We start from the raw sequence: 25,693 nt of genomic DNA, 5'->3' as shown, positions 1-25,693 counted from the left end.
GCTGGGGGCTCCCCGGGGATTCCCCTCTGAGGGAGGGTCCTGGAGACCCCCGGACCCCTCCCACCATAGGGCTGGGGAGGGGGCGCGGGGGGTTTGGGACGGGGTGTCCCCAGGCTGGGACAGGGATGGCCTGAGGGTGTCCCCGCAATGTCCCCTCGCTGTCCCCGCGCTGTCCCCACGGTGACAGCGCTGTCCCCTGTCCCCAGGCACAGCGGGCTGCTCTCGGCCCTGGGGCTGGCGCTGTCCCAGACTGTCCCCAGGCTGTCCCCGCAGTGTCCCCGCAGTGTCCCCACGGTGTCCCCGTGGTGACAGCGCTGTGTCCCCTGCCCTGTCCGCAGGCACAGCGGGCTGCTCTCGGCGCTGGGGCTGGCGCTGTCCCCGCAGTGTCCCGGGGCTGTCCCGGTGCTGTCCCGGGGCTGTCCCCAGGCTGTCCCCGCGGTGTCCCCGCGGTGTCCCCACGGTGACACGGTGTCCCCTGCCCTGTCCCCAGGCACAGCGGGCTGCTCTCGGCGCTGGGGCTCGCCCTCGCGGACGCGGTGCAGGAGGAGCAGGAGCCGTGCGCGCTCCCGTACGGCCCGGGCGCGTTCCCGCGGCTCGAGGCGCGCCTCCGCGAGCTGGAGCGGCGCTGCCGGGACGCGCTGAGCGCGCAGGGATTCGCACCGTGAGCGACACCGCGACAGCGCGACACGCGATAGCGCGACAGCGTGACACCGCAACATGCGACACGCGACACTGCGATACCCGACAGCGTGACACTGCGACACGCGACAGCGCGATACATGACAGCGTGACAGCGCGACGCGACACGCGACAGCGCGATACACGACAGCGCGACATGCGACACGCGACAGCACGACAGCGTGACACCGCGACAGCGCGATACACGACAGCGTGACACTGCGACACGCGATAGCGTGATACACGACAGCGTGACACTGCGACATGAGACATGTGACACCGCGACAGCGCGATACACAACAGCGTGACGTGACACCGCGACAGCGCGATACACGACAGCGTGACACCGCGACACGCAATAGCGTGACACCGCGACACGCGATAGCGTGATACACGACAGCGTGACATGCGACACCGCGACAGCGGGACACTGCGATAGCGCGATACACGACAGCGTGACACCGCGACATGCGACACGTGACACCATGACAGCGCGACACGCGTCACTGTGATACACGACAGGGTGACGCATGACACCGTGACAGCACGACAACGTGACACACGACACCGCAACAGAGCCGCGATGGGGGCGGGAGGGAGCGCCGGCGGGACGGGGACAGCAGGGACAGCAGGGACAGCAGGGACACTGAGGACGGGGACAGCGGGGAGTGGGGACACTGGAGATGGGGCAGGGGACACTGGAGACAGTGGGGATGGGGACATCAGTGACACTGGGGACAGCAGGGACAGCGGGGCAGAGGACAGGGGACACGGGACAGTGGGGACAGGGGCCTGGGGACAGGGGACACTGGAGATGGGACAGGGGACATGGGGGGCTGGGGCCAGGTTGACATGGGGACACGGTGATGCAGTGGCACAGCGCCAGGGTGACACTGGGGCCAGGGTGACACAGTGATGCAGTGGCAGGGTGCCTGTGTGACCGTGTGGGTGACACCGGTGCCAGGGTGACGCAGTGATGCAGTGCCAGGGTGACATGGTGACAGGATGACACAGTGACACTGGTGGCAGGGTGACGCAGTGTCAGTGCCAGGGTGACGCTGGTGACGCTGGTGCCAGGGTGACACAGTGACACAGTGCCAGGGTGACACAGTGACACAGTGCCAGGGTGCCTGTGTGATGTGGTGCCAGGGAGACAGGGTGACGTGGTGACACTGGTGACAGGGTGCTTGTGTGGTAGTGTGTGTGACAGGGTGACACTGTGCCAGGATGCTTGGGCGACACTGTGGGTGACAGGGTGACGCGGTGACAGTGCCACAGTGCCACAGTGCCTGTGTGACAGTGTGGGTGCCCGTGTGACACGGTGCCTGTGCGATAAGGTGTCGGTGACACCGGTGCCAGGGTGGCACAGCGATGCAGTGCCAGTGTGACACGGTGACACTGGTGTCAGAGTGATGCAGTGTTGGTGACACTGGTGACATGGGGACAGGGTGACAGGGTACCACGGTGCCACGGTGACTGAGTCACATGGGGACAGGGTGACATGGAGACAGGGTGACAGGGTGACACAGCTCCAGGGTGACGTGGTGCCACGGTGCCTGAGTGACATGGGGACAGGGTGACACGGTGGCACAGTGACATGGTGCCAGGGTGACACAGGTGCCACCGCGTGTCCCCGCAGGGCTCAGATCCGCACGGAGCCGTTCCTGCACCTGCGCTACGAGGGCACCGACTGCGCCCTGATGGTGTCGGCGCAGGGACACCCGCCCGGCCCGGGCACCTGCGCGGCTGGCGACTTCCTGGGCGCCTTCACCGAGAGGTGAGTGCCACCCGACGTGTCACAGTGCCACCAAACCCATCCCAGTGCCACCAGTGCCATCCTAGTGCCACCAGTGCCATCCTAGTGCCACCAACCCCATCCCTGTGCCACCCCCAGGGCCGGGCACCTGCAGGGCTGGCAACTTCCTGGGCGCCTTCACCGAGAGGTGAGTGCCACCACCAGCCTGTCACAGTGCCACCAAACCCTGCCCAGGGCCACCCAACCTGTCACAGTGCCATTAGTGCCACCACAGTGCCACCCAACCCATCCCAGTGCCACCCCCTGGGCCGGGCACCTGCAGAGCTGGGGACTTCCTGGGCACCTTCACCGAGAGGTGAGTGCCACCACCAGCCTGTCACAGTGCCACCAAACCCTGCCCAGGGCCACCCAACCTGTCACAGTGCCATTAGTGCCACCACAGTGCCACCCAACCCATCCCAGTGCCACCCCCTGGGCCGGGCACCTGCAGAGCTGGGGACTTCCTGGGCACCTTCACCGAGAGGTGAGTGCCACCCGACATGTCACAGTGCCACCAGTGCCATCCCAGTGCCACCAAGCCCTGCCCGTGGCCACCCAACCTGTCCCCAGGTGCCAGCAGGAGTTTGGTTTCACCATGCCAGGCCGTGTCCCTGTGTCACTGTGTGTGTGTGTCACTGTGTGTGTGTGTCACTGTCACTGTCACTGTGTCCCTGTCCCTGTCCCCAGGTGCCAGCAGGAATTTGGTTTCACCATGCCGGGCTGTGTGTCATTGTCACTGTGTGTCACTGTCACTGTGTCACTGTCACTGTGTGTGTGTCACTGTCCCTGTCCCTGTTCCCAGGTACCAGCAGGAGTTTGGTTTCACCATGCCGGGCCGGGCCGTGTGTCACTGTGTGTGTGTCACTGTCACTGTGTCACTGTCAGTGTCCCCATGTCCCCAGGGTGTCACTGTGTCCCTGTCCCCAGGTACCAGCAGGAGTTTGGTTTCACCATCCCAGGCCGTGTCCCTGTGTCACTGTGTCTGTGTGTCACTGTCCCGGTGTCAGTGTCCCTGTGTCCCTGTCCCCTCAGGTACCAGCAGGAGTTTGGTTTCACCATGCTGGGCCGGGCCGTGTGTCCCTGTCTGTGTGTCCCTGTCCGTGTGTCACTGTCCCTGTCCCTGTCCCCTCAGGTACCAGCAGGAGTTTGGTTTCACCATGCCGGGCCGGGCCGTGTGTCACTGTCACTGTGTCACTGTGTCACTGTCACTGTGTGTCACTGTCCCCTCCCAGGTACCAGCAGGAGTTTGGTTTCACCATGCCGGGCCGGGCCGTGTGTCACTGTGTGTGTGTCACTGTGTGTGTGTCACTGTCAGTGTCCCCATGTCCCCAGGGTGTCCCTGTGTCCCTGTCCCCTCAGGTACCAGCAGGAGTTTGGTTTCACCATGCCGGGCCGGGCCGTGTGTCACTGTGTGTGTGTCACTGTGTGTGTGTCACTGTCCCTGTGTCACTGTCCCTGTCCCTGTCCCTGTCCCCTCTCAGGTACCAGCAGGAGTTTGGTTTCACCATGCCGGGCCGGGCTGTGTGTCACTGTCACTGTGTCACTGTGTGTGTGTCACTGTCACTGTGTCACTGTCTGTGTGTCACTGTCACTGTGTCTCTGTCCCTGTCCCCTCTCAGGTACCAGCAGGAGTTTGGTTTCACCATGCCGGGCCGGGCCGTGCTCGTGGACGATCTGCGGGTCAGGGGCACCGGCAGCACCGAGCCCGTGCCCGAGCCCCCCCTGGCGCCCCGGGGGGAGCCCCCGAGGGTGGAGACGGTGAGGGGGGCACGGGGGGCACTGGGGGGGGCACGGGGGGCACTGGGGGGTCATGGGGAACTGGGGGTGGCACCGGGAATGGGGGGCACCGGGAATGGGGGGGGCACGGGGGGCACTGGGGGCACGGGGGGGCACCGGGAATGGGGGGCACCGGAGGGGCTGGGGGTGCTGGGGGGAAATTGGGGGCCTGGGGGTGTCTGGGGTCAGGGGGTCTGGGGGTTACCTGGGGTCTGGGGGTGACCCCAAGGTGACCCAGGAGTGACCCCAGCAGTGACCCCAGGGGTGACCCCAGGTGACCCCTCAGGTGACCCCCCAGGTGACCCGGTGCTATTTCGAGGGGGGACACTGGGTATGAGGTGACCCCAGGTGACCCCGGGTGACCCCAGGTGTGTCCCCATGCCCCCCCAGGTGACCCGGTGCTATTTCGAGGGGGGACACTGGGTATGAGGTGACCCCAGGTGACCCCGGGTGACTCAGGGCTGACCCCGGGTGACCCCAGGTGTGTCCCCATGCCCCCCCAGGTGACCCGGTGCTATTTCGAGGGGGGGTACCGGGACACCCCCGTGTTCCTGCTGGGGGAGCTGGGCTCGGACCACGCCCTGCCCGGGCCGGCCATCGTCATCGACACCAACAGGTGACACTGGGGACAGGGGGACAATGGGGACAGGGACAGGGATGGGACAGTGGGGACAGGGACAGGGGGACACAGGGACCACGCCCTGCCCGGGCCGGCCATCGTCAGCGACACCAACAGGTGACACTGGGGACAGGGACAGGGATGGGACAGTGGGGACAGGGATGGGACACGGGGACAATGGGGACACACAGGGACAGGGACCACGCCCTGCCCGGGCCGGCCATTGTCATCGACACCAACAGGTGACACCGGGACACACGGACAGGGGGACAGGGGGACAATGGGGACACACGGACAGGGGGACAGGGGGACAGAAGGGACGGGGACAGAGACAGGGGGACACTGGGGACAGGGATGGGGACAGGGACAGGGGATAGGTGACACCGGGACAGGGGGACACATGGACAGGGACAGAGGGGACAGGGGGACAGTGGGAGAGGTGACACAGGGACAGGGGCACGGTGGGGACAGGGATGGGGACAGGAGGGGACGGGGATGGGGGCCGGGGCAGGGACAAGGACGGGGACAAGGGGGACAGGTGGGGACAGAGGGGGGACCGGGGGGCACAGGGGCACCCGGGCGTGGCGGCACCCTGGGCGGGATTCAGGGAGCCCCCCGCGTGCCCTGTGGGACCCCGGGGGGATTTGGGGGAGCCCCAAGGTGACCCGCGCCGCCCCCCAGCACGATCGTGGTGGAGCCGGGCTGCGTGGCCCGTGTCACCGCCCTTGGGGACATCAGCATCGAGGTGACGGCGGGGACGGCGCCCGCCCTGGGCCCGGCCATGGAGCCGGTGGCGCTCTCCGTGTTCTCGCACCGCTTCATGAGCATCGCAGGTGGGATTTGGGGGGTTCCTGAGGGGGTCCTGGGGGCTTTGGGGGGTCCCGGGGGTCCCTGGGCCCGGCCATGGAGCTCTCAGTGTTCTGGCACCGCTCCATGAGCATCGCAGGTGGGATTTGGGGGGGTTCCTGAGGGAGTCCTGGGGGCTTTGGGGGGTCCCGGGGGGCTTTGGGGGGGCTTTGGGGGGTCCCGGGGGTCCCAGGGCCCGGCCATGGAGCTCTCCGTGTTCTCGCACCGCTCCATGAGCATCGCAGGTGGGATTTGGGGGGGGTCCTGGGGAGGGGTTTGGGGGTTCCTGAGGGGGTCCTGGGGGGCTTTGCGGGGCTTTGGGGGGTCCCGGGGGTCCCTGGGCACGGGACTGGAGCCGGTGGCGCTCTCCGTGTTCTCGCACCGCTCCATGAGCATCGCAGGTGGGATTTGGGGGGGTCCTGGGGGGTCCTGGGGGGGGGGGTTGAGAGGGTCTGGGGGGGTCCTGGGGCTCCATGAGCATCGCAGGTGGGATTTGGGGGGGGTCTGGGGGAGGTTTGGGGACGTCCTGGGGGGGTCCCGGGGGGCTTTGGGGGGTCCTGAAGGGTGTCCTGGGGTCTCCTGGGGCTCCATGATCATCGCAGGTGGGGCTTTGGGGGAGGCTTTGGGGGGCTTTGGGGGGTCTGGGTGGATCCTGGGGGGTCCGGGGGGGGTTCCTGAGGGGGTCTCTGTGGGTCCCCCCGAGGTGTCCCCATTCCTGGGGTGTCCCTGGGGGTCCCCACAGACAGGGACCCCTCGACTCAACCTCGTCCCTCGAGGCCGGCCCAGCGCCGGGGGTCCCGGGGATGCTCTCGGGGCGGTCGCGGGGGTCTCGGGGCCGGTTGCCGGGGGTCCCCCCCGTTTCGGGGTCCCCCTGAGGGTGCCGTGTCCCCGCAGAGCAGATGGGGCGCACGCTGCAGCGCACGGCCATCTCCACCAACATCAAGGAGCGCCTCGACTTCTCGTGCGCCCTGTTCGGGCCCGACGGGGGGCTCGTGTCCAACGCCCCCCACATCCCCGTGCACCTGGGCGCCATGCAGGAGGCCGTGCAGTTCCAGGTGAGGGGATTTCGGGGGTCCCTGGTGTGTTTGGGGGTCCCAGAGCCGTGCAGGAGCCGTGCAGTTCCAGGTGAGGGGATTGGGGGGGTCCCAGGGGGGTTTGGGGGGTCCCTGGGGGGTTTGGGGGTCCCAGAGCCGTGCAGGAGCCGTGCAGTTCCAGGTGAGGGGATTGGGGGGATTTGGGGGGATCTGGGGGGGATTTGGGGTGTTTGGGGGTCTCTGGCTCGTGTCCAACGCCCCCCACATCCCCGCGCACCTGGGCGCCATGCAGGAGCCGTGCAGTTCCAGGTGAGGGGATTTGGGGGATTTGGGGGGTCCCAGGTGTGTTTGGGGGTCCCAGAGCCGTGCAGGAGCCGTGCAGTTCCAGGTGAGGGGACTGGGGGGTTCCTGGGGGGATTTGGGGGGTCCCACGTGTGTTTGAGGGGTCCCAGAGCCATGCAGGAGCCGTGCAGTTCCAGGTGAGGGGATTGGGGGGGATTTGGGGGTCCCAGGTGTGTTTGGGGGTCCCAGAGGGGATTTGGGGGGTCTTGGGTGGTCCCAGGGCCGTGCAGGAGCCGTGCAGTTCCAGGTGAGGGGATTTGGGGGATTTGGGGGGTCCCAGGTGTGTTTGGGGGTCCCAGAGCCGTGCAGGAGCCGTGCAGTTCCAGGTGAGGGGTTTGGGGGGGATTTGGGGGTCCCAGCGTGAGTTTTGGGGCTCTCAGAGGGGATTTGGGGGGTCTCGGGTGGTCCCAGGGCCGTGCAGGAGCCGTGCAGATCCAGGTGAGGGGATTTGGGGGAAAATTGAGGGGATTTGGGGGGTCCCAGGTGTGTTTGGGGGTCCCAGGGCCGTGCAGGAGCTGTGGAATTCCAGGTGAGGAATTGGGGGGGGGGGGGGCGGTTTGGGGGTAATTTGGGCGGGGGTCTTGGAAGGGTTTTGGGGGTCCTGGAGGGAATTTGGGGGTGCTGGGGGGAGTGTGGCGGCTCCCAGGCGGGATCTGGGGGTTCAGGAGGGGATTTGGGGGTTCCCGGGGGGGGAAACTGGGGGGAATCTGAGGGGATTTGGGGGTTCAGGAGGGGATTTGGGGGGAATCTGGGGGGATTTGGGGGTTCAGGAGGGGATTTGGGGAGAATCTGGGGGGATTTGGGGGTTCAGGAGGGGATTTGGGAATTTTGGGGGAATTTGGGGGGAATTTGGGGTCACGGGGAGTTTGGAGAGATTTGGGGGTTCCCGGAGTGGATCTGGGGGGGGATCCTGAAGGGGATTTGGGGGGGCCTGGAGGGGATTTGGGGGTTCCGGGGGGATTTTGGGGGGATTTGGGAATTTCTGGGGGGATTTTGGGGCGATTTGGGGTTGCTAGTGGGGATTTCGGTGTTCAGGGGGGGATTTGGGGGAATTTGGGGTCCGGGGAGAATTTGGGGTTCCTGGAGGGGATTTGGGGGGGATTTGGGGGGGATTTGAGGTCATGGAGGATTTTGGGGGGTCCAGGAGGGAATTTGGGAGGATTTGGGGGCGATTTTGGGGGATTTGGGGTCGTGGGAGATTTTTGGGGTTCCCGGGGTGGATTTTGGGGTTCAGCCCCGCTGTGCCCCCCCAGATCCGTAACCTGGGCCCGGAGCTGAGGGAGGGAGACGTGATCCTGAGCAACCACCCGATGGCGGGGGGCAGCCACCTGCCCGACCTGACCGTCATCACACCTGTGAGTGAGTGAGGGACACACCAGGGACACACCTGGGGGTGACACACCTGGGGGTGACACACCTGGGGGGGACACACCTGGGGGGGACACACCTGGGACACACCTGGGACACAGCTGGGGGTGACACACCTGGGGGTGACACACCTGGGGGGGACACACCTGGGACACACCTGGGACACAGCTGGGGGTGACACACCTGGGACAGGGACACACCTGGGCTGTGATCCTGAGCAACCACCCGATGGCGGGGGGCAGCCACCTGCCCGACCTGACCGTCATCACACCTGTGAGTGAGTGACACACCTGGGACACACCTGTGTGGGACACACCTGGGACACACCAGGGGACAGGGACACACCTGGGACACGTGGGGGACACATCTGGGGACACACCTGGGACAGCCGGGACGCCCCCAGGTGTCCTGGCTGGGTGTGCCCAGGGTTGTCAGCTCTCCCGTGTCACCTGTCCTCAGATGTTCTCACCACGCCAGCCCCGCCCCGTGTCACCTGTCCCAGGTGTCTAACCCAGTGTCCCCTGTCTGACCCCAGTGTCACCTGTCCCAGGTGTCCTGTCCCACCTGTGTAACCCCTCACTGTCACCTGTCCCAGGTGTCTAACCCAGTGTCCCCTGTCTGACCCTCACCTGTCCCAGGTGTTCTGGCCAGGTGTTCCCCTCCCGGTGTTTTTCGTGGCCAGGCAGGGTCACCACGCCTGACCCAGTGTCACCTGTGCCATGTCCCTAACCCCAGTGTCACCTGTGTAACCCCCCCAATGTCACCTGTCCCGTGTCCCTAACCCCAGTGTCACCTGTCTGAAGCCCCAGTGTCACCTGTGCCATGTCCCTAAGCCCAGTGTCACCTGTCTGACCCCAATGTCACCTGTCCCAGGTGTTCTGGCCAGGTGAGCCCCGCCCCGTGTTCTTCGTGGCCAGCTGTGGTCACCACACCTGATCCAGTGTCACCTGTCCCACCCCAATGTTACTGTTACCTGTCCCAGGTGTCCTGTGCCATGTCCCTGACCCCAATGTCACCTGTCCCAGGTGTTCTGGCCAGGTGAGCCCCGCCCCGTGTTCTTCGTGGCCAGCCGCGGGCACCACGCCTGACCCAGTGTCACCCGTGCCATGTCCCTAACCCCAGTGTCACCTGTGTAACCCCCTAGTGTCACCTGTGCCATGTCCCTAACCCCAGTGTCACCTGTCCCGTGTCCCTAACCGCAGTGTCACCTGTGCCATGTCCCTAACCCCAGTGTCACCTGTCCCATGTGCCTAAGCCCACCGTTACCTGTCGCAGGTGTTCTGGCCAGGTGAGCCCCGCCCCGTGTTCTTCGTGGCCAGCCACGGGCACCACGCCTGACCCAGTGTCACCTGTGCCGTGTCCCTAACCCCAGTGTCACCTGTGTAACCCCCTAGTGTCACCTGTGCCATGTCCCTAACCCCAGTGTCACCTGTCCCGTGTGCCTAAGCCCAGTGTCACCTGTCGCAGGTGTTCTGGCCAGGTGAGCCCCGCCCCGTGTTCTTCGTGGCCAGCCGCGGGCACCACGCCTGACCCAGTGTCACCTGTGCCGTGTCCCTAAGCCCAGTGTCACCTGTCTGACCCCCCAGTGTCACCTGTGCCATGTCCCTAACCCCACCGTTACCTGTCGCAGGTGTTCTGGCCAGGTGAGCCCCGCCCCGTGTTCTTCGTGGCCAGCCGCGGGCACCACGCCTGACCCAGTGTCACCTGTGCCATGTCCCTAAGCCCAGTGTCACCTGTGTAACCCCCTAGTGTCACCTGTGCCATGTCCCTAACCCCAGTGTCACCTGTCCCGTGTGCCTAAGCCCACCGTTACCTGTCGCAGGTGTTCTGGCCAGGTGAGCCCCGCCCCGTGTTCTTCGTGGCCAGCCGCGGGCACCACGCCGACGTGGGCGGCTCCAGCCCGGGCTCGATGCCGCCGCACTCGCAGAGCCTGGCCCAGGAGGGCGCCGCCTTCGTGTCCTTCAAGCTGGTGACCAACGGCGAGTTCCAGGAGCAAGGTGGGACATGGGACACTGAGGGGACATCTCTGGGGACTGAGGACACTGGGGACATTGGGGACACTGGGGACATTGGGGACATTGGGGACATTGGGGACACTGGGGACATTGGGGACACTGGGGACATTGGGGACACTGGGGACACTGGGGACATTGGGGACATTGGGGACATTGGGGACACTGGGGACATTGGGGACATTGGGGACACTGGGGACATTGGGGACACTGGGGACATTGGGGACATTGGGGACATTGGAGGCGCAAAGGTCCTTCTGGTCACCAACGGCGAGTTCCAGGAGCAAGGTGGGACATGGAGGGACATGGGACACTGGGGACATCTCTGGGGACACTGGGGACACTGGGGACATTGGGGACACTGGGGACATTGGGGACATTAGGGACACTGGGGACGTTGGAGGCACAAAGGTCCTTCTGGTGACCAACGGTGAGTTCCAGGAGCAAGGTGGGACATGGGGACACTGAGGGGACATCTCTGGGGACTGGGGACATGGAGGACATTGGGGACATGGGGGACACTGGGGACATGGGGGACACTGGGGACATCTCTGGGGACTGGGGACACTGGGGACATGGGGGACATTGGGGACATTGGGGACACTGGGGACACTGGGGACGTTGGAGGCGCAAAGGTCCTTCTGGTCACCAACGGCGAGTTCCAGGAGCAAGCTGGGACATGGGGACATCCCTGGGGACATCGGGGACAGTGGGGGCATCACTGGGGATTGGGGACACTGGGGACACTGGGGACACTGGAGGGACAAAGGTCCTTCAAGCTGGTCACCAATGGAGAGTTCCAGGAGCAAGGTGGGACAGGGGGGACACTGAGGGGACATCCCTGGGGATTGGGGACAGTGGGGACACTGGAGGGACAAAGGTCCTTCAAACTGGTCACCAACGGGGAGTTCCAGGAGCAAGGTGGGACACTGGGGACATCTCTGGGGACACGGGGAGCACTGAGAGGACATCCCTGGGGATTGGGGACATTGGGGACACTGGGGACATTGGGTCACAAAGGTCCTTTGAACTGGTGACGTGGGGTGACTTCCAGGAGCAAGGTGGGACACTGGGGGGGCATTGCGGGGACATCAGGGACAATGGGGACATCCGGGGGATTGGGGACATCTCTGGGGACAAAGGTGTTCCTGTCCTTCAAACTGGTCACCAATGGCGAGCTCCAGGAACAAGGTGGGACATGGGGACATCCCTGGGGACATTGGGGACATCCAGGGGACTGGGGACTTTGGGGACATTGGGGACATCCAGGGGACTGGGGACTTTGGGGACATTGGGGGCCCTGCTGGCCCCTGGGGCTGTCCCCATGGGCTGTCACTGTCATTGTCATTGTCACTGTCATCGTCCCCAGCTGTCACCGAGGCGCTGCTGGCCCCCAGCTCCGTCCCCATGGGGTGTCACTGTCACTGTCACTGTCCCCATGGGGTGTCACTGTCATTGTCCCCATGGGCTGTCACTGTCACTGTCATCGTCCCCAGCTGTCACCGAGGCGCTGCTGGCCCCCGGCTCCGTCCCCATGGGCTGTCATTGTCCCCATGGGGTGTCACTGTCACTGTCACTGTCATCGTCCCCAGCTGTCACCGAGGCGCTGCTGGCCCCCGGCTCCGTCCCCGGCTGCTCGGGCACGCGGAACCTGCGGGACAACCTGGCCGACCTGCGGGCACAGGTGGCAGCGAACCAGAAAGGGATCGGGCTGGTGCGGGAGCTCATCGGGCAGCACGGGCTGCAGGTGGTGCAGGCCTACATGGGACACGTGCAGGTGAGACCCCAAAAACGCCCCAAAAAACCCTAAAATCACCCCAAAACATCGAAAACCCCAAAAACCCCAAATCCGCCCCAAAAACCCCCAATCCCTGTGCCCGGAGCTCATCGGGCAGCACGGGCTGCAGGTGGTGCAGGTGTGAATGGGACACGTGCAGGTGAGACCCCAAAAATCTCCAAAAAACCCTAAATATACCCTAAATACACCAAATAAACCAGAAACCCCCAAAACCCAAATCCGCCCCAAAATCCTCAAATCCGCCCCAAAATCCCCAATCCCTGTGCCCGGAGCTCATCGGGCAGCACGGGCTGCAGGTGGTGCAGGTGTGAATGGGATATGTGCAGGTGAGACCCCAAAAACACCCCAAAAAACCCTAAATATACCCCAAATACACCAAATAAACCAGAAACCCCAAAAACCCCAAATCTGCCCCAAAAACCCCCAATGCCTGTGCCTGGAACTCATCGGGCAGCACGGGCTGCAGGTGGTGCAGGCCTGCATGGGACACGTGCAGGTGAGACCCCAAAAACACCCTAAATACCCTAAAATCACCCCAAAAATATCAAACCCCACAAAAATCCCAAAATCCCCAAATCCGCCCCAAAAACCCCCAATCCCTGTGCCCGGAGCTCATCGGGCAGCACGGGCTGCAGGTGGTGCAGGTGTGAATGGGACACGTGCAGGTGAGACCCCAAAAACGCCCCAAAATCACCTCAAAAACATCAAAAGCATCGAAAAACCCCAAAACCCCCAAATCATCAAAAACCTCAAATACCCCGAAACCCCCAAAACATCAAAACCCCTAAAAAACCCAAATACCCCAAATTTCCCCCAGATACTCCCAAAGCCTCCAAAACCCCAAACCCCTAAAAACATCAAAAAGCCCCAAATACACCCGAGAGAGCCCAAAAAGCCCCAGAAACCCCAAATGCACCCCAAATTCACCCTAAAAACCCCAAATGCACCCCAAAGATCCCCAGAAACACCAAATGCACCCCAAATTCACCCTAAAACACCAAATGCACCCCAAAAAGCCCCAGAAACCCCAAATGCACCCCAAATTCACCCTAAAAACCCCAAATGCACCCCAAAAAGCCCCAGAAACCCCAAATGCACCCCAAATTCATCCTAAAACCCCAAATGCACCCCAAATTCACCCTAAAAACCCCAAATGCACCCCAAAGATCCCCGGAAACCCCAAATTCACCCCAAGTTCACCCTAAAAACCCCAAATACACCCCAAAAAGCCCCAGAAACCCCAAATTCACCCTAAAAACGCCAAATGCACCCCAAAGATCCCCAGAAACCCCAAATGCACCCCAAATTCACCCTAAAACCCCAAATACACCCCAAAAATCCCCAGAAACCCCAAATGCACCCCAAATTCACCCTAAAAACCCCAAATGCACCCCAATGATCCCCAGAAACCCCAAATGCACCCCAAATTCACCCTAAAACCCCAAATGCACCCCAATGATCCCCAGAAACCCCAAATGCACCCCAAATTCACCCTAAAACCCCAAATACACCCCAAAAATCCCCAGAAACCCCAAATGCACCCCAAATTCACCCTAAAAACCCCAAATGCACCCCAAAATCCCCAAACGCATCGAACGGAGCCCAAAAACCCAATACAAAACCACCAAAAACCTCAAATACAACTGAGAGACCCCAAAACTGCTCCAGGAACCCCAAAATCCCGGTGTGACCTCCATGTGACCCCTGTGTGACCCCTGTGTGACCTCCATGTGACCCCTGTGTGACCCCTGTGTGACCCCTGTGTGACCTCCATGTGACCCCTGTGTGACCCCTGACCCCCGTGTGACCCCAGGCCAACGCGGAGGTGGCCGTCAGGGACACGCTGCGGGCGGTGGCTCTTTGGGGACACTGTGTGACCCCTGTGTGACCCCTGTGTGACCCCTGTGTGACCCCTGACCCCTGTGTGACCCCAGGCCAACGCGGAGGTGGCCGTCAGGGACACGCTGCGGGCGGTGGCCGCGCGCTGGGGGACGTCGCTGTGGGCCGAGGACACGATGGACGATGGCACCCCCGTGCGGCTCAGGGTCACCCTGGAGCCCAAGGAGGTCTGGGGACACCTTGGGGACACCTTGGGGACAGTCTGGGGACAGTTTGGGGACATGGGGACACCTTGGGGACATTGCTGGTGTCTGAGGACACGATGGACGATGGCACCCCCGTGCGGCTCAGGGTGACGCTGGAGCCACGAGAGGTCTGAGGGCACCTTGGGGACACCTTGGGGACACCTTGGGGACATGGGGACAGCCCTGCAGATATGGACATGGGGACAGCTTGGGAACACGGGGACACCCTGGGGACACCTTGGGGACAGTTTGGGGACATGGGGACACCCTGGGGACACCTTGGGGACACCTTGGGGACATGGGGACAGCCCTGCAGATATGGGGACATGGACATGGGGACAGCTTGGGAACACGGGGACACCCTGGGGACACCTTGGGGACAGTTTGGGGACATGGGGACACCCTGGGGACACCTTGGGGACACCTTAAGGACATCGCTGGTGTCTGAGGACACGATGGATGATGGCACCCCGTGCGGCTCAGGGTGACACTGGAGCCCAAAGAGGTCTGGGGACACCTCGGGGACAGTTTGGGGACACCCTGGGGACACCTTGGGGACAGGCTGGGGACATGGGGACAGCCCTGCAGATATGGACATGGGGACAGCTTGGGGACACGGGGACACCCTGGGGACACCTTGGGGACAGGCTGGGGACATGGGGACAGCCCTGCAGATATGGGGACGTGGACATGGGGACAGCTTGGGAACACGGGGACACCCTGGGGACAGCTTGGGAACAGCCGTAGGAGATGGGGACACCTTGGGGACACCTTGGGGACAGGCTGGGGACACCTTGGGGACATGGGGACAGTTTGGGGACATGGGGACACCCTGGGGACAGGCTGGGGACATCGCTGGTGTCCGAGGACACGATGGACGATGGCACCCCTGTGCGGCTCAGGGTGACACTGGAGCCCAAGGAGGTCTGGGGACACCTTGGGGACAGTTTGGGGACATGGGGACATGGGGACATGGACATGGGGACAGCTTGGGAACACAGGGACACCCTGGGGACAGCTTGGAGACAGCTGTAGGACATGGGGACACCTTGGGGACACTCTGGGGACGTCGCTGTGGGCCGAGGACACGATGGACGATGGCACCCCGTGCGGCTCAGGGTCACCCTGGAGCCCAAGGAGGTCTGGGGACACCTTGGGGACACCTTGGGGACATGGGGACAGCCCTGCAGATATGGGGACATGGACATGGGGACAGCTTGGGAACACGGGGACACCCTGGGGACAGCTTGGAGACAGCTGTAGGACATGGGGACACCTTGGGGACACCTTGGGGACACCTTGGGGACACCTTGGGGACACTCTGGGGATGTCTCTGGTGGCCGAGGACACGATGGACGATGGCACCCCGTGCGGCTCAGGGTCACCCTGGAGCCCAAGGAGGTCTGGGGACACAACAGGGACACCTTGGGGACACCACGGGGACACCACGGGGACGTGGGTATAGACTGGGGACAGCCTGGGCACAGCCCTGGGGACACGGGGACACCTTGGGGAAACGGGGACCTGGGCACGGGGACAGCCTGGGGACAGCTGGGAGACACAGGGACGCCACAGGGACAGCCTGGGGACACCATGGGGACAGCTGGGGGACACCTTGGGGACATGGGGACGCCATGGGGACACTGCAGGGACACCACGGGGACAGCCTGGGGACACCTTGGGGACATGGGGACACCCTGGGGACAGCCTGGGGACACCTTGGGGGCACGGGGACAACCTGGGGACAACCTGGGGACAGCTCGGGGACAGCTCGGGGACAGCTCTGGGGTTTGTGGGGACATCCCTGAGGTTTGGGGACCCAAATCCAGCAGGACCCCAATGAGGCCAGGGGGGAAATGGGGGAACCCCAAATTTGGGGTCACGCCCAGGTTTTGGGGTCACGCCCAGGTTTTGGGTGGGTTTTGGGGTCACCCCCAGGTTTTGGGTGGGTTTTGGGGTCCCCCCCAGGTTTTGGGTGGGTTTTGGGGTCCCCCCCAGGCTGTGGGTGGGTTTTTGGGGTCACCCAGAGATTTTGAGGTCCTCCTGGGCCCTGGATGGCTTTTGGGGTCACCCCTCGGTCTCTGGGTGGGTTTTTGGGGTCCCCCCCCAGATTTTGGGGTCACACCCGGGTTTTGGGTTCCCCCTGGTCTCTGGGTGAGTTTTGGGGTCACCCTCCAAGCTCTGGATGTTTTTTTTTGGGGGACCCCCGGTCTCTGGTTGGATTTTGGGGTCCCCCCCGGGTTTTGGGGTCCCTCCGGGCTCTGGGTGGGTTTTTGGGGTCACCCCGAGTTTTGGGTGGTTTTTGAGGTCCCCCAAAATTCTGGATCTTTTTTTGGGGTTCCCCCGGTCTCCGGTTGGGTTTTCAGTGTCACGCCGGTTTCCGGGTGGGTTTTTGGGGTCCCCTCCCGGGTTTTGGGGTCCCCCTGATCTCTGTGTGGGTTTTTGGGGTCCCCCCCCGGTCTCCGGTTGGGTTTTGGGGTCCAACGCCCCCCGTTCCCCCCCCCCAGGGCAGCGCCGTGTTCGATTTCGGGGGGACGGGACCCCAAGTTGTGGGGAACAGCAACGCCCCCCGCGCCATCACCCTGTCGGCGCTGATCTACTGCCTGCGGTGCCTGGTGGGGCACGACATCCCCCTGAACCAGGTGAGACCCCAAAAATACCCCAAAAAACAGCCTGGGCACCCCGAAACCCCAAACACACCCCAAAATACCCCAAATACACCCCAAAAACCCCAAACACGCCATGTCGGCGCTGATCTACTGCCTGCGGTGCCTGGTGGGGCGCGACATCCCCCTGAACCAGGTGAGACCCCAAAGTACCCCAAATACACCCCAAAAACAGCCTGGGCACCCTGAAACCCCAACCACACCCCAAAACCCCCAACCACACCCCAAAAACCCCAAACACACCCCAAAAACCCCAACCACACCCCAAAAACCCCAACCACACCCCAAAACCCCAACCACACCCTGTCGGCGCTGATCTACTGCCTGCGGTGCCTGGTGGGACATGATATACCTCAGAACCAGGTGAGACCCCATAATACCCCAAATACACCCCAAAAACAGCCTGGGCACCCCAAAACCCCAACCACACCCCAAAACCCCCAAACACACCCCAAAACCCCAAATACACCCCAAAAACCCCAAACACGCCATGTCGGCGCTGATCTACTGCCTGCGGTGCCTGGTGGGGCGCGACATCCCCCTGAACCAGGTGAGACCCCAAAGTACCCCAAATACACCCCAAAAACAGCCTGGGCACCCTGAAACCCCAACCACACCCCAAAACCCCCAACCACACCCCAAAAACCCCAAACACACCCCAAAAACCCCAACCACACCCCAAAAACCCCAACCACACCCCAAAACCCCAACCACACCCTGTCGGCGCTGATCTACTGCCTGCGGTGCCTGGTGGGACATGATATACCTCAGAACCAGGTGAGACCCCATAATACCCCAAATACACCCCAAAAACAGCCTGGGCACCCCAAAACCCCAACCACACCCCAAAACCCCCAAACACACCCCAAAACCCCAAATACACCCCAAAAACCCCAACCACACCCTGTCGGCGCTGATCTACTGCCTGCGGTGCCTGGTGGGGCGCGACATCCCCCTGAACCAGGTGAGACCCCAAAGTACCCCAAATACACCCCAAAAACAGCCTGGGCACCCCAAAAACCCCTAACACACCCCAAACCTGATCCCATGGGCGGTCAGGTGTATCCCAGGTGTGTCCAGGTGTACCCAGGTGTATCCCAGGTGTACCCAGGTGTGCCCAGGTGTGCCCAGGTGTATCCCAGTGTACCCAGGTGTGCCCAGGTGTATCTCAGGTGTACCCAGGTGTATCCCAGGTGTGTCCAGGTGTACCCAGGTATACCCAGGTGTACCCAGGTGTATCCCAGGTGTGCCCAGGTGTATCCCAGGTGTGCCCAGGTGTATCCCAGGTGTACCCAGGTGTGCCCAGGTGTATCCCAGGTGTATCCCAGGTGTGCCCAGGTGTGCCCAGGTGTATCCCAGGTGTACCCAGGTATGCCCAGGTGTATCCCAGGTGTACCCAGGTGTGCCCAGGTGTGCCCAGGTGTATCCCAGGTGTACCCAGGTATGCCCAGGTGTATCCCAGGTGTGCCCAGGTGTGCCCAGCTGTATCCCAGGTGTACCCAGGTATGCCCAGGTGTATCCCAGGTGTACCCAGGTATATTTCCACCCCCAGGGCTGACTGGCCCTGGTGCAGGTGCGGATCCTGGGGGTACCCAGCTGTACCCAGGTGTATCCCGGTTGTATCCCAGGTGTACCCAGGTGTATCTCAGGTGTATCTCAAGTGTACCCAGGTGTATCCCAGCTGTGCCCAGCTGTATCCCAGGTGTGCCCAGGTGTATCTCAGGTGTGCCCAGGTGTACCCAGCTGTACCCAGGTGTATCCCGGTTGTATCCCAGGTGTGCCCAGGTGTGTCTCAGGTGTATCTCACATGTACCCAGCTGTATCTCAGGTGCGTTTTACCCCCCCAGGGCTGCCTGGCCCCGGTGCAGGTGCGGATCCTGGGGTGCCCAGGTGTGCCCAGGTGTACCCAGCTGTACCCAGGTGTATCTCAGGTGTACTCAGCTGTACCCAGGTGTACCCAGGTGTATCCCAGGTGTACCCAGGTGTGCGCCCAGGTGTATCCAGGTGTATCCCAGGTGTATCCCAGGTGTATCCCAGGTGTATCTCAGCTGTATCTCAGGTGTGCCCAGCTGTACCCAGGTGTATGCCGGTTGTATCCCAGGCGTACCCAAGTGTGTACCCAGCTGTATCTCAGGTGTACCCAGGTGTATCCAGGTGTATCTCAGGTGTACCCAGCTGTACCCAGGTGTATCTCAGGTGTATCCAGGTGTATCTCAGGTGTACCCAGGTGTATCCCAGGCGTATCTCAGGTGTACCCAGGTGTACCCAGGTGTATCTCAGGTGTACCCAGGTGTATCCAGGTGTATCCAGGTGTATCTCAGGTGTACCCAGCTGTATCTCAGGTGTACCCAGCTGTACCCAGGTGTATCTCAGGTGTACCCAGGTGTATCCCAGGTGTATCCAGGTGTATCTCAGGTGAACCCAGCTGTATCTCAGGTGTACCCAGGTGTATCCAGGGGTATCCCAGGTGTACCCCGGTGTACCCAGGTGTACCCAGCTGTATCTCAGGTGTACCCAGGTGTACCCAGGTGTTTTTCCCCCCCAGGGCTGCCTGGCCCCGGTGCAGGTGCGGATCCCCCCGGGCTCCATCCTTGACCCCGCCCCCGACGCCGCCGTGGTGGGCGGGAACGTGCTGACGTCACAGCGCGTGGTGGACGTGGTGCTGCGCGCGTTCGGCGTCTGCGCCGCCTCCCAGGTGAGCACGGGGACAGGGGAGGGGACAGGGGAGGGGACAGGTGAGGGCACAGGGGAGGGACAGGGACAGGTGAGGGGACAGGGGAGGGACAGGGGAGGGGACAGGGACAGGTGAGGGGACAGGGGAGGGACAGGGGAGGGGACACAGGTGAAGGGACAGGGACGGTGAGGGGACAGGGACAGGTGAGGGGACAGGTGAGGGGACAGGGACGGTGAGGGGACAGGAACAGGTGAGGGGACACAGGTGAAGGGACAGGGACAGGTGAGGGGACAGGGACAGGTGAGGGGACAGGTGAGCAGGGAGAGGTGAGGGGACAGGGGAGGGACATGGACAGGTGAGGGGGGGACAGGGGACACGAGCAGGTGAGGGGATGGGGACAGGTGAGGGACAGAGACAGATGAGGGGACAGGGGAGAGGACAGGTGAGCGACACAGGTGAGGGACAGCGACAGGTGAGGAGACAGGTGAGGGGGGACAGGTGAGCTGACAGGGACAGGTGAGGGGGCAGGGGAGGGGACAGGTGAGCGATACAGACAGGATGAGGGGACAGTGAAAGGTGAGGGGAAGGGACAGGTGAGCAGGGACAGGTGAGGGACCGGGGAGGGGACACGGACAGGGGAGGGGGGACAGGGACACGGACAGGTGAGGGGACAGGTGAGGGACACAGGTGAGGAGAAAGGGACAGGGACAGGTGAGGGGACAAGAACAGGGGACAGGTGAAGGGGGACAGGTGAGATGACATATGAGGGACAGGGACAGGTGAGGGTCAGTTTTGGGCTGTTTGGGGTCAATTTTGGGGTGTTTAGGGTGACATTTTTGGGGTGTTTAGGGTGGCAGGTTTGGGGTGTTTAAGGTGACATTTTTGGGGTATTTGGGGTGGCAGTTTTGGGGTGTTTAAGGTGACATTTTTGGGGTGTTTAGGGTGGCAGTTTTGGGGTGTTTAAGGTGACATTTTTGGGGTGTTTAGGGTGGCAGGTTTGGGGTGTTTAGGACGGCATTTTTGGGGTGTTTGGGGTCAGTGACAGTTTGGTGTCCCCATTGTCCCCAGGGCTGCATGAACAACAGGGTTTGTGTTTTGGGGTGTTTAGGGTGACATTTTTGGGGTGTTTAGGGTCAGTTTTGGGGTGACATTTTCATTGTCCCCAGGGCTGCATGAACAACGTCACCCTCGGCTCCCCGTGGGGTTTGGGGTTTTGGGGTCAATTTTGGGCAATTTGGGGTCAGATTTGGGGTCAGTTTTGGGGTGACATTGTCCCCATTGTCCCCAGGGCTGCATGAACAACAGGGTTTGTGGTTTGGGGTGTTTAGGGTGACATTTTTGGGGTGTTTAGGGTGACATTGTCATTGTCCCCATTGTCCCCAGGGCTGCATGAGCAACGTCACCCTCGGCTCCCCGTGGGGTTTGGGGTCAATTTTGGGCAATTTGGGGTCAGTTTTGGGGTGACATTGTCCCCATTGTCCCCAGGGCTGCATGAACAACAGGGTTTGTGTTTTGGGGTGTTTAGGGTGACATTTTTGGGGTGTTTAGGGTGACATTGTCCCCCTTGTCCCCAGGGCTGCATGAACAACGTCACCCTCGGCTCCCCTCGGGGTTTGGGGATTTGGGGTCGGTTTTGGGGTCAGTTTTGGGTTATTTAGGATGACATTTTCATTGTCCCCAGGGCTGCATGAACAACGTCACCCTTGGCTCCCCGCGGGGTTTGGGGTTTTGGGGTCGGTTTTGGGGTCAGGTTTGGATTATTTGGGTGACATTTGTGGGGTGTTTAGGGTGACATTGTCCCCATTGTCCCCATTGTCCCCAGGGCTGCATGAACAACGTCACCCTCGGCTCCCCGCAGGGTTTGGGGATTTGGGGTCAATTTTGGGCAATTTGGGGTCAGATTTGGGGTCAGTTTTGGGGTGACATTTTCATTGTCCCCAGGGCTGCATGAACAACGTCACCTTCGGCTCCCCTCGGGGCGGCTACTACGAGACCGTGGCCGGGGGCGCGGGGGCCGGGCCCGGCTGGGGGGGGCGCAGCGGGGTCCACACGCACATGACCAACACCCGCATCACCGACCCCGAGATCCTCGAGAGCAGGTGGGTCTGGGGGGGCTTTGGGGGCTCCTGAAGGGTCTGTGGGGTTTGGGGGGCTCAGGGGGTCCCAGGGATCCCACACGCACATGACCAACACCCGCATCACCGACCCCGAGACCCTCGAGAGCAGGTGGGTCTGGGGGCTCCGGGGGGGCTTTGGGGGGGGTCTGTCAGATCCTGGGGGTCCTAAAATGTCTGGGGGGTTTGGGGTTTGTGGTTTTGGGGGTCCCACACGCACGTGACCACCACCCGCATCACCGACCCCGAGATCCTCGAGAGCAGGTGGGTCTGGGGGCTCTGGGGGGGCTTTGGGGGGGCTTTGGGGGTTTCAGGGGTATTTTGGGGTCCTGAACCCCTTTTTTTCTCCCCCTCCCAAGGTACCCGGTGGTGCTATGGGGGGGATTTTGGGGGGGTCTCAGGATGATTTTGGGGGTTCCTGACCCCGTTTTCCCCCGCCCCAGGTACGCAGCGGTGCTGTGGGGGTCTCGGAGGGGTTTTGGGGTGATTTTTGGGGGGATTTTACCCCGTTTTTCCCCTTGCAGGTACCTGGTGGTGCTGTGGGGGTCTCTGGGGGATTTTGGGGTGATTTTTGGGGGGCTTTTGACCCCGTTTTTTCCATTCCTCTGCAGGTACCTGGTGGTGCTGTGGCAGGTTCAGGGTTCTTGGGGGGATTTTGGGGTGATTTTTGGGGGGTTTTACCCCATTTTTTCCATCCCTTTGCAGGTACCGGTGGTGCTGCGGCGCTTCGAGCTCCGGGCGGGCTCGGGGGGATTTTGGGGTGATTTTGGGGTGATTTTGGGGTGGTTTTTGGGGGGTTTTACCCCGTTTTTTCCATCCTCCTGCAGGTACCCGGTGGTGCTGCGGCGCTTCGAGCTCCGGGCGGGCTCGGGGTGATTTTGGGGTGATTTTGGGGTGGTTTTTGGGGGGTTTTACCCCGTTTTTTCCATCCCTCTGCAGGTACCCGGTGGTGCTGCGGCGCTTCGAGCTCCGGGCGGGCTCGGGGGGCGCGGGCCGGCACCGGGGAGGGGATGGGGTGGTCCGGGAGCTGCAGTTCCGGGCGCCCACCCAGCTCTCGGTGCTGAGCGAGCGCCGGGCCACCAGGCCCTACGGGATGGCAGGTGAGGGACCCCAAAAAAAATACCCAAATTCACCCCAAAATCCCCCCAAAATCCCCATAATCCCCCATGATCCAGGTCCTATGGCATGGCAGGTGAGGCACCCCAAAAAATACCCCCCAAAATACCCTAAAACACCCCCAAATCCCCCGAGCCACCAGGCCCTACGGGATGGCAGGTGAGAGACCCCAAAAAATACCCAGATTCCCCCAAAAATCCCCCCCAAATTCCCCCAAAACACATCCTTAAATACCCCCAAATCCCCTGAGCCACCAGGCCCTATGGGATGGCAGGTGAGAGGCCCCAAAATCCCCTAAAACATCCCCAAAATCCTCCCCAAATTCCCTCCCGCCTAAATCCCCCTTAAACCCCCTCCAAATCCCCCAAATTCCCATAACCCAGGCCCTACGGGATGGCGGGTGAGAGACCCCAAAAAATACCCCAAACCCCCTGCGAAATTGCCCCAAAATCCCCTAGAGCACCCCCAAATCCCCCGTAACCCAGACCCTGTGGAATGGCGGGTGAGGGACCCCAAAATCCCCCCTAAAATCCCCCCCAAAATCCTCCCCAAAATCCTCCCCAAAATCCCCCCAAAATCCCCCCCAAAATCCCCCCAAAATCCCCCCCAAAATCCTCCCCAAAATCCCCCCCCAAAATCCCCCCCAAAATCCCCCCCAAAATCCCCCCCCAAAATCCCCCCCCAAAATCCCCCCCAAAATCCCCCCCAAAATCCCCCCCAAAATCCTCCCCAAAATCCCCCCCAAAATCCCCCCCAAAATCCCCCCCAAAATCCTGTAAACCCCAGCCAAAATCCTCCCCAAAATCCTCCCCAAAATCCCCCCAAAATCCTCCCCAAAATCCCCCCAAAATCCTCCCCAAAATCCCCCCAAAATCCCCCCAAAATCCCCCCCAAAATCCTCCCCAAAATCCCACCCAAAATCCCCCCCAAAATCCTGTAAACCCCACCCAAAATCCTCCCCAAAATCCTCCCCAAAATCCTCCCCAAAATCCCCCCAAAATCCTCCCCAAAATCCTCCCCAAAATCCTCCCCAAAATCCCCCCAAAATCCTCCCCAAAATCCTCCCCAAAATCCCCCCAAAAATCCCCCCCAAAATCCTCTAAACCCCACCCAAAATCCCCCATAACCCAGGCCCTACGGCGTGCCAGGTCAGGGACCCCCGGGACCACCCCCAAACCCCCCCAAAATCCCTGGGACCCTCCCCAAATCCTCCATAACCCCCCCAAAATCCCCCGGGACCCCCTCAATTACTCACACACCCCCCAAGAACCCCAGAACCCCCCCAGATTCCCCCCTCAGGTCCCCCTGACCCCCCATAACCCCCCCGACCCTCGGGGGTCCCCCCAGGCCCCCCCCCGGGACCCCCAAACGCCCCCTGAGCCCCCCCATTTCTCCCAGGGGGGCTCCCGGGGGCGCCGGGGCTGAACCTGCTGCTGCGGAGGGACGGGAGAGTGATCAACCTGGGCGGCAAGAGCTCGGTCTGCGTGCAGCCGGGGGTGAGCCAAAACTGCCCAAAATCACCCCAAAATCATCCCTAAAACCTGCCAAAAAACTGCCCCAAAATCACCCCAAAAACTGCTCCAAAACTGCCCCAAAACTGCCCCAAAATTCACCCCAAAAACTGCTCCAAAACTGCCCCCAAATCACCCAAACCCCATCAACCTGGGCGGCAAGAGCTCGGTCTGCGTGCAGCCGGGGGTGAGCCAAAACTGCCCAAAATCACCCCAAAATCATCCCTAAAACCTGCCAAAAAACTGCCCCAAAATCACCCCAAAAACTGCTCCAAAACTGACCCAAAAACTGCCCAAAATCACCCCAAAACCTGCCCCAAAAACTGCCAAAAAACTGCCCCAAAATCACCCCAAAAACTGCTCCAAAAGTGCCCCAAAACTGCCCCAAAAACTGCCCCAAAATTCACCCTAAAAACTGCCTCAAAAACTGCCCCAAAATCCCCTCAAACCCCATCAACCTGGGCGGCAAGAGCTCGGTCTGCGTGGAGCCGGGGGTGAGCCAAAACTGCCAAAAATCACCCCAAAAATCACCCCAAAATCATCCCTAAAACCTGCCAAAAAGCTGGCCCAAAAACTGCCCCAAAATCACCCCAAAACCTGCCCCAAAAACTGCCCCCAAATCACCCAAACCCCATCACCCTGGGCGGCAAGAGCTCGGTCTGTGTGGAGCCAGGGGTGAGCCAAAACTGCCCAAAATCACCCCAAAAATATCCCTAAAACCTGCCAAAAAACTGCCCCAAAATCACCCCAAAAACTGCTCCAAAACTGCCCCAAAACTGCCCCAAAATTCACCCCAAAAACTGCCCCAAAACTGCCCCAAAATCACCCAAACCCCATCAACCTGGGCGGCAAGAGCTCGGTCTGTGTGGAGCCGGGGGTGAGCCAAAACTGCCCAAAATCACCCCAAAAATATCCCCAAAACTGTGCCAAAATCACCCAAAAAACCACCCCAAAATCCGCCCAAACCCCATCACCCTGGGCGGCAAGAGCTCGGTGTGCGTGGAGCCGGGGGTGAGCCAAAACTGCCCCAAATCACCCCAAAATCCCCCCAAAATCCCCCAAACCCCAAATCCCAATGGCTGACCCCAAACCCCCCAACCCCAAACGCCCCCAAACTCCCCAAACCCAGACCCCAAAACCCCCAAAAATCCCCCAAATCCCCCAGACCCCCCAAACCCCCCAAACCCCCCAAACCCCAGTCCCTGACCCCAAACCCCAAACCCCAAACCCCCCAAACCCCCCAGACCCCAAACACCAAAT

General features: G+C 62.0%; 1 protein-coding gene across 1 annotated transcript in view; it reads left to right on the top strand.

Annotated features, from left to right (window-relative positions):
* The window catches only part of OPLAH (5-oxoprolinase, ATP-hydrolysing), a 51,131-nt gene that overhangs the window by 22,022 nt on the left and 3,416 nt on the right, over nucleotides 1-25,693 (top strand). Inside the window, exons 11-25 of the mRNA XM_058812846.1 lie at nucleotides 491-661; nucleotides 2,318-2,455; nucleotides 4,093-4,231; nucleotides 4,753-4,865; nucleotides 5,550-5,701; nucleotides 6,609-6,769; nucleotides 8,344-8,445; nucleotides 10,281-10,455; nucleotides 12,063-12,247; nucleotides 14,203-14,334; nucleotides 16,860-16,994; nucleotides 19,564-19,713; nucleotides 21,634-21,791; nucleotides 22,746-22,906; nucleotides 24,321-24,418. Of these exons, the coding sequence (XP_058668829.1) occupies nucleotides 491-661; nucleotides 2,318-2,455; nucleotides 4,093-4,231; nucleotides 4,753-4,865; nucleotides 5,550-5,701; nucleotides 6,609-6,769; nucleotides 8,344-8,445; nucleotides 10,281-10,455; nucleotides 12,063-12,247; nucleotides 14,203-14,334; nucleotides 16,860-16,994; nucleotides 19,564-19,713; nucleotides 21,634-21,791; nucleotides 22,746-22,906; nucleotides 24,321-24,418 (2,170 nt within the window). The remainder of the gene's footprint in view (nucleotides 1-490; nucleotides 662-2,317; nucleotides 2,456-4,092; nucleotides 4,232-4,752; nucleotides 4,866-5,549; nucleotides 5,702-6,608; nucleotides 6,770-8,343; nucleotides 8,446-10,280; nucleotides 10,456-12,062; nucleotides 12,248-14,202; nucleotides 14,335-16,859; nucleotides 16,995-19,563; nucleotides 19,714-21,633; nucleotides 21,792-22,745; nucleotides 22,907-24,320; nucleotides 24,419-25,693) is intronic.

This window comes from Ammospiza caudacuta, chromosome 1 (genome assembly GCF_027887145.1).
Source record: "Ammospiza caudacuta isolate bAmmCau1 chromosome 1, bAmmCau1.pri, whole genome shotgun sequence".
In the NCBI taxonomy this organism is placed as follows: domain Eukaryota; kingdom Metazoa; phylum Chordata; class Aves; order Passeriformes; family Passerellidae; genus Ammospiza; species Ammospiza caudacuta.
Note: the sequence above shows the minus strand (reverse complement) of the source record. Positions and strands in the feature narration are given on the sequence as shown.